General features: G+C 39.5%; 1 protein-coding gene across 5 annotated transcripts in view; it reads left to right on the plus strand.

Moving 5' to 3' along the window:
- Window positions 1-14,618, plus strand: part of col19a1 (collagen, type XIX, alpha 1) — a 101,602-nt gene that overhangs the window by 68,641 nt on the left and 18,343 nt on the right. For all 5 annotated transcript variants that reach the window (XR_004843943.2, XM_035912041.2, XM_006800766.3 and 2 more), the window contains 16 exons: window positions 308-343; window positions 830-874; window positions 1,562-1,615; window positions 2,094-2,147; window positions 3,802-3,882; window positions 5,636-5,677; window positions 7,003-7,080; window positions 7,445-7,480; window positions 7,660-7,713; window positions 7,961-8,014; window positions 8,779-8,820; window positions 11,152-11,256; window positions 11,420-11,473; window positions 11,935-11,988; window positions 13,969-14,022; window positions 14,114-14,167. Coding sequence is in view for 4 of the 5 variants with exons in the window: in XM_035912041.2 (XP_035767934.1) it covers window positions 308-343; window positions 830-874; window positions 1,562-1,615; window positions 2,094-2,147; window positions 3,802-3,882; window positions 5,636-5,677; window positions 7,003-7,080; window positions 7,445-7,480; window positions 7,660-7,713; window positions 7,961-8,014; window positions 8,779-8,820; window positions 11,152-11,256; window positions 11,420-11,473; window positions 11,935-11,988; window positions 13,969-14,022; window positions 14,114-14,167 (897 nt within the window). In the remaining variant the exon portion in view is untranslated. The remainder of the gene's footprint in view (window positions 1-307; window positions 344-829; window positions 875-1,561; window positions 1,616-2,093; window positions 2,148-3,801; window positions 3,883-5,635; window positions 5,678-7,002; window positions 7,081-7,444; window positions 7,481-7,659; window positions 7,714-7,960; window positions 8,015-8,778; window positions 8,821-11,151; window positions 11,257-11,419; window positions 11,474-11,934; window positions 11,989-13,968; window positions 14,023-14,113; window positions 14,168-14,618) is intronic.

Raw genomic sequence — 14,618 nt, forward strand, 5'->3', positions numbered from 1 at the left:
AAGAACAGTGCAAACATTTTAAAAAAAAATGCAGTGTGGTATGAAGGCAAGAGAAAAATTTCACACACTCATTTTTTTTTTCTCAACAGCTGCTGATTTTATTATATTCACATTCTCAGTGCAAGAAAAAACCTAACTTGGCAAAGGAAATATTCTGTGTTTTAACCTTCACATCATATGCTAACTTCACGAAAGTCCTTGAAGACTTTTTTTTTTAAACCTTAACCACAGTCAGCCAGAGAAATGGCTTGGATCTTTATACACATCTTGAGAACGGATGTTTTTCTGTTTCCTTTACTTTCTGCAGGGGGAGAGAGGCGCTCAAGGACCGCAAGGCTTCAAGGTGACTTATCAAAGACTTAACCTTTGCACTACAACTTGAGTATCTACTGCCAAGAAAATAAGGCTACAAAATTCCTTCCTGTCCAACATAGTACTCTCTGTAACTCTCCACAGTGTTTGTACACCAGTAGTCGCAGCAGGGGATTGCTGATTTCTCTGTCAGATTCTTTTTTTTAGAAGGGATCCTGTCTTCGGTGTATATTTGTTAGCTTGGCAGTAACCCTACGAAGTCCGGGGATGTTATTGAGCTGTTACCGGAGGGTACCGTGCTGCCCAAAGTTTCTTTCTGTTGTTTAGGTTTCACCAAATACTCTAAAACATTCATGGAGCACACAAAAGTTCTGCTGAACACTGAACTCAGAAAGAAATCAAATCTATGTAGTTTTTCTCTCAGCACTGTATGACAAAGCACAGAGGTCAAGATGTTTTTCCTGCAGTTTCCTACCTCCCGTGTGCGTCTTATTCACCCTTTTCTGTGATTTAACAGGGAAACATGGGGCCGCCAGGACTAAAGGGAGATCAAGGACCAGAGGTGAGGCTTTGTGTTTATCTCTGGGGTGCTGTGCCATTTAGAGTAGGTCAAACTTTGATGTCTAAAAATGTGCTAAATACAAGGTAAAACGATACACGTATAGGCATGAAAGGCCATTATAGCTTTGACCGAGGAGCAGAATAACAAGAGCTGCTGAAGTTTTGGTCATTGATGGAAGGAAAATAAAATAAAATGCACTGAAATTCAGAGTTCAGTCCAAATTAAATAACTCTAAATCTGCAGTTTTGGTGTTTCTAAGCCTGTTTTGTAAATGAAGTCTTTTGAATAATGCTCATGATGATATCAAGTGTTAATTAAGAAAAGACTCTGTCTCAGTGCTACTGTAAAAGATGTACTGTGAGATAAAAGCCAAGATACAGTAAAAATTCAGTTGCCATGGTAACATGTGAATCATTTAGATCATCCTCATATATAAAAAACAATACAGTTCAAAATGGAAGTGAATATGAGAAGCTTTTACAGAATAACAGCGTAGCTTTAACTTGAAATACCGCATGCATGCAAATATACTGTTGCTCAGGCAACTTTTCATGAAATTCTTTGGAAAGTCAGTGTTTGCATTGTAGCTGGGCTGGGCAAGAACACCCAAAACCCAGAAATCATATCTATAACCAAACAAAGAGAATCGAATATCCATAGTGTTGGTTTTCCTTTGTGTTTTTCCAGGGGAAGCAAGGCCCTCCTGGATCCACTGGAGCCCCAGGACTCCCGGGCAAGCCAGTAAGTGTCCTGGCATCATAAACACCAGCACCTTATGTCAAGTCTTCCTTTTTCTCATCGCCTTATCAGTCACCTTGCCGTATCGTCCTCTTTCTTAACGCCGCCAGCCAAATAGAGAGATAAATAGATAAACCTCAGCAGGCAGAGATAGAGAAGAAGTAGGGGAGAAAAGTCCAGAATTTTTACACAGACGATCAGTAATCAAATTTAAGAATTAATTAGTGGAAAGAGGCAAATCTAAGCGCTTTATGCTGGGAACGGAGGCAGAGGCCCAATCTGTTCTCCACACCTGCTTCGGTAATGAGCATCTGTCTTTATTCAAAAGCAGGGAGGGAAAAGAGGCATTTCATAAATCCTGGCTAAGGGAAATTATGTTGGAATACAGCAGCCTGCTGAAGCAGTGAGGAGGAGGAGATAAATGTGTGTGAGAAGATGAAGGCCTGGTGATAGATGTGTCTCTTTTCACCACTATTTACAGGGCTCACCAGGGGAGCCAGGGGTACCTGGGAACGATGGACTGAAAGGAGAAAAGGTAGGTAAACTTCAAATCAAGTCCTCACCTGAAAGCAAAGAAAAATGAAGCTATGATGTTTTATTACAGGTTCAACATGCCAGACAACTTGCAAAGATGCCTTTTAGATTACTTGCCCTTCGTCCAATCCTCAGTCATTGTGTAACTTTGTGTTCCTGTCTCCGGTGCCTCTCACTCCTCTGTTTTTGTACACAAATGTTTTTTTTCTTCTTGCAGTTATATTCCAAACACTTTGCTGAAAGTGGCAAACTAGAAAAGTGTGCAGCTGACATGCATATTTGATGGGGTTTGTTACTTGTCAGAAAGAATGAAGATGCACTCAATTCTCCCCACCCACCAGAGTCACTCTGTTATTCTCCAGAGCAGAGAAATAGACCTAGAGTGCTTAAGCCTCCTATATTCATTCACATAAAATGCTTAAGCCTCTGAATTCCCATTGTATAATCCTCCTTTGTCAAATTTGCTATACTGACTCCAATCTAAGAGGCACTTCATTCGTGTGGAGCTCTATGAATAAATGGGAGAAAAAAAACAAGCAGCGTCTGTGGCTTAAATATGAGGCTGGGGCTAGAAGGCAGTTAGCATAGCTTAGAGTAAAAAATGTTAGCATAATTATATATACTATATGCTATAAAATGCCCCAGAGCAGCTGTGGCTACAACCGTAGCTTGCCTCCACCAGTGTGTGAATGCGAGAGTGAATGAATAGTGGCATTGTAAAGCGCTTTGGGCGCCTTGAAAAGCGCTATATAAATCCAATCCATTATTATTATTATTATTAATCAATCAAGCAATCGTGATTTTTTTTAAATGGGACTTTACTGTGGAAGACTGTCTCTTGAGCAGTAATAACTGCTAATATTATTGACAAAACAATAAAATGCTACAGTTCTTTCATTTATTTTTCAAGCAGTATTTTCCAAAAACAAGCAAAAAAGGAAAAGAACAGCTATATGAATGCTAAGCATGGTGGCAGTCTTTACCCAACAATACTGACATGCTAATTTGTAGCAGCTAGTCATTACCACCATGCTAAAAATTGATAAGTATCAATAAAACACTGTTGAGGTTGATAGCAAAGGCATAGCAAAGAACAAAGATGAGGGCTCTGTGTTGTTGAAACTTCCTGTTTCAACAACACAGAGCCCAGGAAAAAAATGTCATCTGTGGGAGAGATCCAAGGAGAAAACTGCCGACCAAAAAGAAAAAAAAAACATCTTGATGATCCCTAAAATTTAAGAGGAAAATCATTCTCTGAAATTTTTCAAAGCTTTCAGTCCCTATGCATCTGCCATAAAATAAACATGCCCTTTCATAAAAAGATCACCGTAGCAATAGTCAAACATGGTTGTGGAAGTGATTTAACAAGGGGAGTAGTTGTTTTTTTCACATAGGGTCAGGTGGGTTTGGATAGTTTTTTTTGATGATTTAAAACATGTGAGTGTGACAAATATGCAAAACAAAAGGTTCTCCCACTAACATGATGTGCTGGTGTTGACATCGTTCACATGTGCATCCTTGCATCTTCTCACCCTTTTTTCACCTCACTGTGTCTAACTAACACTGCACTTTCTTTGGCTTGTTAAGAAGACAGGGCTGGTTTAATGTTTTTTTATGGAGAAATTTCTAAATAGCATCTGCCTTTCTGTCTGTAGGGGGATTCTGGTGGAATGATCGGCCCACCAGGACCTCCAGGTCCTAAGGGTGAGCCTGGCGAACCTGGGGGTGGATATATGGTGGGTATTATATCAAATGTAGACAGTAACCTCACCTTGTTGGGTTCAGCCCTGAAGACACAGGATACAGCATTAAAAACCATTAATGCAGTACAATAAAACAGCAGATGGAAACACAGGAGACTTTCAGAAATGCAGATCACCTGCAAACAGCTAGAGTAGCAGCAGGCAAGTTAAAGAAACTAAGTCCTCCAGCAGCGCAGATGCAATGATGTTATGAAGTAGCAATATCATTAGAAAGTCTACCATCACATATCCCCATCCTGGATAATCACCTATCCTCGTAATTGGAGCACATAGCTGTTCAGTTTCTTTTATAGACATGGCTCTGCATATAGAAATGTTCATTATAGCTTTACCAAAGAGGCTGTGCATGTGCAGCCACAGCCTCAATCCCGGTTGATGGCACTCGCACTTCTCAATCACCTGTGGGCTTCTGCAGCTTTAAACAGTCGTGTTTGTTTGTGTGTGGAAACTCCAATCTGAACATTAAGCCCAACAGCAGACCTACTGATCAAGCAAGCCAAGGGTACCGTGAGCAGAGTAATAAAGGAAAGATTGTGTTCAGGCCGACGTATTTAAACCTCTTAACATTCTCCTGCACTGGGAAAATTGGAAAGGGATTGAAAAACACGGCTGTGGGTGTCAAGATGGGGTGTTTACCACGTGAAAATGACCTCTCACAGTGTTGTATGCAATAGGTGAAAAAGCTAAACTAAGAAAAATGGCTTTCATTTAAAGCAGACATATTTCTGTCTTTTGAAAATACCATTAGTGTGTGGAGATGTAGGAAGAAATGTCCTTAGCATTTATGGACGTTGTCATATAAGACAAAGGTAAGGGAAAAGGAAATAAACAAAACGTATCTTTAACGAGTTAGCCTGCTCAAACAGCTAAGGACAAAGCCACTTTCATTCATGCAGGGTCGCCACAGCAGGTAGCGCCGCACATTTGATTTGGCAGATTTTTGTATTCAGTGCCCTTCCTGACACAACCCCAAAGGAATCTGTTTCTCCTTCCACGATCGTTTCCTTGTTAGGCAAATGTATAAACCACTGAACTAAGATGTCACACACTTTGTTGAGCTTGCCTTCAACTGAATAATGACCAGCTAAGTCTTTGTACTTTAAACATGCTGTTTATATAAATTTCTATAAATTTATGATCTACTCTCACATACTGAGGGAGAAGTTCTGTTTCAGTAGAGTGGAAGTGCCCCACTAATGTCATCAGATCTCATTGGTTTCAAAAGTTCTGTACTTCCCAAACTTTAGTGTTTTACATTTGACTGAACTGGTCCATTTCTCCCCAAAACTGTAAGAACTGCTGTGTTGGCTCAAACCCAGCTTCTGCCCAGCTAATTTACAATGTAGGACTTGCACCACAAATACATGCTGACCACAGAAATCAATGTCTCATCTGGATGGTACAGTAAATAATGCCCGCACCTCGATTCCAATCAAGGTTTTTTGTTTTCTCCCCCACCCCCCACCCTCTCTGTGGTACGGCATTATCACCTTGCATCTGTACAGTGAAACTAATCAAATTGTTGTAAGCAGTATTGAACATGTGCTCATAAGGCAACACTGTAATGTGTGTAGCTCATACTGATTCAAGACTCCTGTTTGAATTAAAGCACTAGGGCTGCTTCTCAGGCCTTACCTCAGTTCTCAAAGAGAATTGCTGATCAGTGTGCAGTGAATTTCTATTCTAAAGTCTTCTTTGTTTTTTTGTTTTGTTTTTGTTTTTACAGGGGGACGGGTTGCCTTTAACTAGAGGCTCTCGTGGACCTAAGGTAGGTCCTCCAACATCACCAAATAAGCAATAAAAAGTGAAAAAGAAACAATTCAGCTAAATAAATTTAATTGTACTACAAAAAAGAAGAAGTTGTAACAAATAGCTTACCTGGCACGAATTCCAGGATAGCATGAGCTTGAAAATGTGTCACGGGAATGAAAACGTCCACACTTTGCTTTGTTGTACAGAACCTGACACTGACTACATGTGTCATGTTCTGTAATGATGTAACATTATGTAATCCTAGGCTGAGACCTTAGGGCTCTGTGTGGCTATCTGAACACTTTGTTCAGATCTATTGATGCAATATTCCTCTGTGGGAAAAAGTAAGTGCAGCCTTGGCTTTACGCGGTAGCGCTGCTCCATTTAGCTCAAATAACTTCTTATAGTGTGTTTTGCATCATTGTCGTACTGTGCCTCACTCAACTTCTTGACCACCTTTCCATGTAAAGTTTCCTCATTTGCAAAATGTTGCTCTTGCATGCAGTGCCCACGTTAAATCCCCTCCATAAGCATTCCAGTGAGATTCTGATAGGATCTTGTGTGTGGTTTTTATTTGGCCAGACCCTTCTTTAACCTTTAATTTTCTTCTTTTTGAGCCATTCTTTGCTAAATCTACCCGTATGCTTGAGGTTATTACCCTGTTGAAAGGTAGCTTTTTGAACACATTGCCTTCAAGGACACTGCTTTACAGCTTCTCCTTAAAACTGGCCTCTGGTCTACTGCGTTTAAACCATTCTCTCTGCTGTCCTTGAGCGCATTATTCCAACAAACCTACCTTGAAGTTTATTATCAAACTAATTTTGCTTTGATGGTCTTTTTTGGATTACACTTAAACATTACACAATAAAGTTTTGAGGTTCTTGGAGACTTTTTTTTTTACTGCTCTACATCATCTTCCATGTTATTTACTTTTTTAAACATGAAGATATATCTCCTGAAGTGCATCTAATACCAGCTGGAAATCACTAATATGACTGATATCACTGAAATTGTCATAATATGCTTGGATATCAAAGAGATTTCATTTTTTTCTGATCACTTTGTACTATCAATATCAGTGGATTTGACATGGAAAAATAATTGCACAGTTGAGTATCTTATGTATCATACATAAATGATGGACATAATTAAAATCTGCATGATAACGGCCTTCACCGCGGTTATGTTTTCTTTCTTTACCCTTTAAGCAAAGAGGCTCAAGATAACAGGAAATGGATTCTGGCAGTCTTTGAATACTTAATGAGCAATGCAGCAGCCCTTCCTTTAGCTGGATTCACCATCATTAAATCATCACTGACCACTCCCTTGTGTTTGTGTTAGGGTGAAAGAGGCATCCCAGGATTGCCCGGAGACCACGGTGAAAAGGGCGAACCTGGGAAGAGCATTACAGGGCCACCTGTGAGTATGATGTCGTATTGATTGGTCAGTGAGCACCAAACAATTTATTATTTAGTGGCACCCTTGAAACATTCAGATTCCTGCTTTTGTCGTAGGCGTGGAAAGAACGGGCTACTCTCTGAATACTGGAGATGTGTTTTTATTAGAAACATCGGTCATTACTTGCTCTCTCGCCTCATCATGCACACTCTGGGGTGCTAGTTTGAAACTCAGATTTGACAGTGAGTGAGTCTGTGTTCATTTTTGAAACACAGGGTTGTAGACAGCGAATCAATAGAGAAAAAGGTGTCTAACACAATTCCTTTATTGGATCCTGGGTGCTAGAGGGCAGGTGGTGTTAACAAGATGTGTGATGTGTTTTTAGGGCCCCATGGGACCCCCTGGGGAGCCAGGAATTGAGGTGTGTGCGATAAATTTTCTGTATCCAACACACAAACAAGATGTTCAAGTTGATTTTTAAAAATTCTCGTCCAATTAGCCATGGATCTCTCCTTGGCAATTTTGTTACAGCACTATTACCACTAATTGTGGGTGACTGTATAGGGCAACACTGCTAGCCTCTATCTTGGTATTTTTCAGGGCTCTCGTGGACCCCCGGGTCCATTTGGCCCCCCTGGAGCTCCAGGAAGAGAGGTGAGTAAGAGCAGCCTGTCCTTCCACTGTTTTCCACTCCCTTGCACGTTTACAGATAAAAGATGGCCAGAAGCATGGAGAAATGTCAGCTACCAACTGTGGATGAACAAGTACAATGTATCACAGCTCCTAGACACAAATCCCCACCAACTGAGAAGAGTGTGAAAGCTGAAATTTATAGCCTTGCCTGTGTGCTTCATATCGTAACCAGAAGTGCTGTTAACTCCTTGTTCTGTCTCAATTAAAGGGCTCCCCTGGTAGGCCAGGTCCACCGGGGACTGCCGGCCCTCCAGGTGAACCAGTAAGTAAGAAAATCTCTGTTTTGCTTACAGCGGTTCAGCATCACTGATCAGCCATGAGACCTACTGAGATCACCTCAGTGATCACCAAGTCAAACTCAGTATTCAGACTGTAGCTCCAGTTTTGGGATAATAAGTAGCTGTAGTTCTAGTGTTCAGCAACCGACACCACATTCAGGAAAATGTTCCAGTTTACAACAAATTGGCGGCCCCCTGTTGTTAGAGCATTTTTTTATTCCTTTCTTGTGTCTTTGTGAGTTTCAAATGAGGAGCATTTACTAAAGTGCTAATAGCTGTAGTGTGAGTACCTCACCATTCCTACCGCTGCTGCATCAAAGCCTTGAAATTTTTGCATTTTAGCCCATTTATATTCATGCGTTGTAAAGACGCATGAAAGCCATTTATACCATTTTATGGTTTTTTTTAAATACACGGGCTTCACATCAAAATGTTGTTGTTTTTCTCAGCTTCGGAGAACAACAATATTTTGAAGATTTGCGGATCATGTCTTCCAAAATAACAAAGTTATTAAATGGTTTCCTCAAGCAATCCAGATAAAACTGAGAATGAAACACTTAAAGCAAACTTTGTTAAATATGTTCAAGGAAAAAATCGCATTCCAGGCATGTAAGTTGGTCTTGTGTGCCTTGTGATGTTTTATTAAAAGAAGCAGTCGAGCAAAAATAAACAACTGCAGAAATCTCATAAAAAAAAGAAAGATGAGATTTGAAATTAAGGCTTTTTTTTGCTTCTTTTTTCCTAACAGACTGCCCTGCCGATTTTTGGAGACATGGGTGCTTTGCTTAAGGTATTTATATCTCCATAGTTGATGATAATTGCATTGTTTTCACAGAACAATTGCATGCAGAAGCGTGAGGGTTGGTATTTAAAATGAACAGCATTTGCCGGGTTGAAACAGTACTATTCCACTAATACATGGATGCAATCACTTGAGAGATATTGTGAGAAAGCCCTTGAGTGCCTTCATCAGGATGACTGAGAGAAGGAGATCCAGAAAATAAAAGAAAACAATTTCACGAGAAAGCCAGGATTACTCATTCACCAGAGGTGCACAGTGTGACAACATGTTTAGTAAAGCCTCTCAGTGTGACAATGAAATATTGAAATATCACACAAGTGCAATGCAAATAAAGTGAAAAACAAGATTATAGAGAGATTACTGTCTCAAAAGATAAGATCGGCTTCAGATATGCATTGTATACAGTTTTACAGAAGAATAATTGCTAAATAGCACTTCTCCATTCAAACAATGTGTCACCACTCGATCCAAAAGCCTCAAAACACTCACGCAAAATGACTTCTCTTCTGCCCTAGCTCCGTTTTAATTGTCTCTTCTCTACATTTTACATTACTTAAACCTTAACCCTCAATATGTAAATCTGAAAGAATGTTAACTTTTGGGACATATTATATAAGTTTGTCCCAAAATCAGCAGATAGGCAGCACTTTGAATCTGTTTTCTAACATATTCCTCATATATTGGAATATATATTGTTACAGCAGTGCTCAGGATCCCAACCTTTTCTGACCAGTGCTGAATGTGGACCAGGACTACACAGTTAAACCTAATACCAGACACTCCTCAGTATCTCCTGAGATTATAGTACAGTGTTAAAATGGGATCAAGTTCTCCTTTAGTAGCTTTTATCTTTCATAATGCAAACACTCTGTCAAAATAAATGCAATTTCCATTTCTTTTTTTCCACTGACGTAGATTAGTCACCTTAGTACGTGTCGTTAGCTGCAGGACAGCACTTAGACGAATTAAAGCTTTTTCTTTTTAATGCTTAACATACGTCAGCTCTGACAATAAATATAATGCCTTCACATGATTAATCATTGATAGATAAAGCCAGATGTCAGCAGACTTATTATTTTCTGTCAACCCTTCCTTCAGAGTCAACTTATTTTGTCCATTAAGTGCTCCGTTAGATTCATCTACTGTTTACAGGCTTCATCAGAGTCACGTAATGCTGCTGTGATTAGTACTCTTGACACCTCGATGACACCTTCAAAAAAAGCGCTAAACACATTTAACACGGGTATTGTTTTTCTTTTTATTCATGTCAATAACAGCATGCTCTTATTATTTTGCCATTGTGTTGAAGTCTTTGAAGATTAGGCTTAAATGGCAATATTGAAACGATGGCTTTTCATTTTATTTTTCAAATTTAGTGAGATTTTGTTGTTGTTGTTATTTTTGAAATGCATTTGTTTTTACTGCCTTCTTCCAACTTAAACTTCCTAATTCTTTTCTATGCTAGGAGTAGAGTCTATAGTGTATCTAGAATAGATCAAGATGCGATAAAGTGCAATGCGATATGATGCAATATGATACAATGTAATATGATAGGATGCAATAGGATGCAACGTGATGCATTATGGACAATATAATACAATGCAATAGGATGAAATATGTGGGATGTGATGTAATATGATACGATATGCTGTGATATGATAAGATGTGATGCAGTTCGTTAGGCTCGGATGTGATACAAGGCAGTACAGTACAATGTAATGCAATAAGATACGGTGAGATGAGATGTGATACAATATACATTTTTCAGGGGTCAGTGCTGAAATGCCATTGTAGATTTTATGTGCGCCGTAAGTATGTAGCTGGCAAAAAAAAAATCCAGTATCCACATGTAAAAATGGTCTTAGTAAAAGCTGTAAAGCCGCACTGCTCAAAGTCACTTGAGCAAAATATCTGGAAAGTCCTTATCAAGATTGAGTAAACTCGTTTTAAAATACTCAAATACAGCATTGCAACAGCCCACTAATCCTGCTGCACATACAGTAAGTCCGAGTCACAACATGCAGCAGTGCCAATGGAGTTGGTCCAATGATATTTAGGTTCTCACCTAAATGTCACAGTCAGTGAGTTTGACAAAGTTCACCACTCACCTCAGTGAGAGACACTCTTGGAGGCACTCTAGGTGGGTTCACATTATTTCTGCTCTTTGGACATTTTGAGAACACTTTATGTCAGTTGAGGTCTTGTCCTCCACCCAGGGGATGTGACATAATAAAGGGCGAAAATACAGTGTTCCAGCTCAGCCTGATGAAATCTTATCTGTGCTTCCACTTTTGCTTCCTGCCTTGCCTGCGCTGGTAGAATGCCTGCAGTGTGTGCCAGACGAGAGTCCCAGGGCTGCCTGGACAGAAGGGAGAAAAGGGCTCCCCTGGAGTGCAAGGAGTAGAGGGCTTGGTGGGAGAAAAGGTACAAGTGACTCATTAGCATAGCAGACAATTTAGACAATTTACAAAAAAATGTGACTTTGATTTGCATTGCACATCATGCTTTCAGTGCTCCTTCATGAATATTTTGAGTGCATGCTTGCGCCATTGAACACAAATCCATTATGGACTCCTTTTCGAAACAGGGAGATCCTGGGGTCAGAGGTCCGATGGGTAACCCGGGAAAAGAAGGTCCAAAGGTAGGCAAGAAGATATCAAACGTAAACTTGTGAAATAACAAAAACAGATTTTATAAAAATAAATAACCCATAACCCATTTTATCAGCATGGCAAGAATGTGTAGAAGATATAGCCTTATTTTATGATATTGTTTGCTTAAATGTGCATTTAATCTGCTAGACAAAGATTTGCACTGAAAAAGCTTTTCATAAATTTATTTTTGCATTATTCCTGAAAGCCTAAGCAGCTGTTCCACAACTCATATTATTCTGAACACACATAGGTTTTCACTGCAGAAGTTGTTGCTATGGATACAGTCTTGTACCATGGTGAAACAGGCTAGGCAATTTCAAGTTGTGTGCTGGAAGATACATTTTGAAGTTTACACCCATCAGACTTTAGTTTAAGGTTTTTTTTTCTTCCCTTTTTCCTTGGAAAAACATTCACTTTTCCCTACTTTATTGCTTCTGCTTTCCCGCAGGGAGTAAAAGGAGAGAGAGGGTTCCCAGGCCCTATAGGTGATAAAGGTGATGAGGTGAGTGAAGAAAAAGTTTAGTCTAAACAAATTAATCCAGTGGTTATCTAACCAGGTCAGAAGTCACCGTGACATTGAGAAAGAGGTTTTTCAAACGGATGTAAATATATTCTAATGTTGGCCTCATCTTAAAGTCTGTCTGCTCTGAGAGTCTGTTTTCAAAAGAAGCTATCAAAAGCTATCCGCAGAGCTGCATTTGCACTATGCCCTATCTCTTGCTCTCCAAGGAACTACTTTATGAAGAACAAAGCCTGCCCTGCATGTTTGTGTGTGTTCATTTAAAAAAAGACAGTGTTGAAAGCAGCTGAGAAGTTTCCCATAGGTCAGCTTTCAGCACTGAACTGCCATGGCAGAAGAGTTTTGCCAGCAGGCACACTTGCTACTAGATTATAACAGCTCAATAAAATACATGTTTTGGTCAGATAGCAGTTTTTTTTTTTCTTTCAGTGATCAAAGAAATGCATGCAATGGCATCTCTAAAATATAGCAAACAATACACTATAGGGCCTAGTCGCCAAATAAATTAATAAAGGTGTCACATGATGAAGTGCCCCACAGTAGAAAATGTGATGTTCTGCTGCTTCTGCATACTCAGATAAGCTCTAAAGGAAAGAAAATACAAGAATAAGCTCAGAAGTCATTACAGTGTATAGAAAAGCTTTTGAATTCATCCTTTAAAATGTAGCATAGATTTTAACAAAACAGATGTGACACCACAATGACCTATAATTTAATTTATCCACATTTTAAAAATATATGCTTGATGTGCTCGGAGCAGCACAGCTGACGCTCAGCATGGCCACATAACTCTCCATCAGCACTATAGTGTTCGTACAATATAGGATCCAAACAGAGAACTCCAAGGTAGGCAAAATAAAAAAAGGCATGCCTTTTATTAGGTTGACAGAAAAGTCCAATAACTATATCCAACAGGGAGTTAATAGAGATCCTGGAAAACCACAGGGAGCCAGGAACAACAAGGATACACAGGCTGAAGGAATGGCTCTATCTACACACACTGAGCACTGATAGGAAACTGGAGACTAGTAGGGAACAGGACACAGCTGAACATAATTAATACAGGTGAGACTAGTTAGGGCACAAACAGGAAGTAAAATTAGAATGAGAAACGACAGACAACAAGCCACAAAGAGCTTCCAGGTCAGGAAAATGAAGCCAGTGCAGAAGTGCCCAAAATCTACATTCTATGTGAAAGCCACCAGCTGTGGTTGAAAATAAGACTTTGTAAAGTCTATGGAGAAATGTTTTTCCATCTTGACCTCTGGAAAGACTTTCCTCCTGAGTTCATGGGCTCACTCACTTCATACTAAATAAAAAATTAAGTCTATTTTGTAAATCTCGGCCATGTATGTTTCAAATTGGAGACATTTTCTATACTATGTAACCACATGTGCATTGGCTAGCAAATTAAATCACAAGTCATTAGCCAGTGAGTGTGCGGTTTCACAGTCAGACCCACCCCTTCTTGTCGCATCTATTTTTTTGCAACCAAGATGGTGATGGTAGAAACGTTCATCTGAAAGCTTCAAAGTGGGACTTCAGAAGCCAGTTTTCGTGCTCTCTGCGGCCACCGCTGTAACAAGGAGACACTGAAACAAGACGGATGAACAAAACATAAATGAGCTCATTCAGGGAATGCAGAAAGACAAAGACAGAAGGAGGAACAGATTGGTAAACACTGAGAGAACTAAACAGACAATTAACAAACTGAAAGTAGCAATTGAAGTGAAATACAAATCAAAATTCAGAACTAGGCAGGAACCAGAACTCAGAACTACAGAAAGTTATTACCAGAAATCGATGAAGTATGCGCAGAAATCAGAGACTATTTCTGCACATGTGTAAACCACTACACTATGAAGCCACTAGTGATGCAGAAAAATATTAATGTAATTATTCTTTTGATGATAGTAAGAAGTAAATTTTAAAAAAAATAATAACTAATTTTGTCTCCTCTAGGGGCCTTCAGGAGCACCAGGGCTACCAGGTGTGCCTGGTCGAACAGGGGCCCCGGTAAGAAATCCGTCCTCCATGTGGTCTAAAATTATGCAAAATCTCTTTAATTGTTTCATACGATAAAGTAAGTGTGCTATTCTGTTTGCAGGGACTCATGGGTAGACCAGGTCCAATGAGCCAGCCTGGACCCAAAGGAGATAAAGTAATGTTTTTACTATTTCTGTATTTTTCTGCATACCATAGGCTGAGTGCACGAATTTCTGGATTTTATATACAGTGTATTGTTAGTGGGAGCGCACATTAAATGACCTGCTGGTTACATGAGTGCTTTCAGCCACTGCTTTAAAGCCTGCGGTAAATTGTTTTGACAGAGTATATTAATGAAATTGCACTGTCCTCTTGTTTCCATGTGTGGTATCATGAATCTTAAAGACAGATTCATAAAACAGAAAAACAAAATAACTGCAGTTGATGAATACTTGAAAATATGAAATAATTTAAGATTTTCCCCAAATTTTAATATATGCAATAAAGTGCTAAAGAGCAGATAGACGTCTCATGAGATTCTTTTTTGTTTCCCAGGGTCGGCAAATGAGATTCACTTGGTTACATTAACATGGGACTGTGACTGATAAACATTTGCATTTTCACAG

The sequence above is a fragment of the Neolamprologus brichardi genome, chromosome 13 (assembly GCF_056152115.1).
Source record: "Neolamprologus brichardi isolate AB-2024 chromosome 13, ASM5615211v1, whole genome shotgun sequence".
In the NCBI taxonomy this organism is placed as follows: domain Eukaryota; kingdom Metazoa; phylum Chordata; class Actinopteri; order Cichliformes; family Cichlidae; genus Neolamprologus; species Neolamprologus brichardi.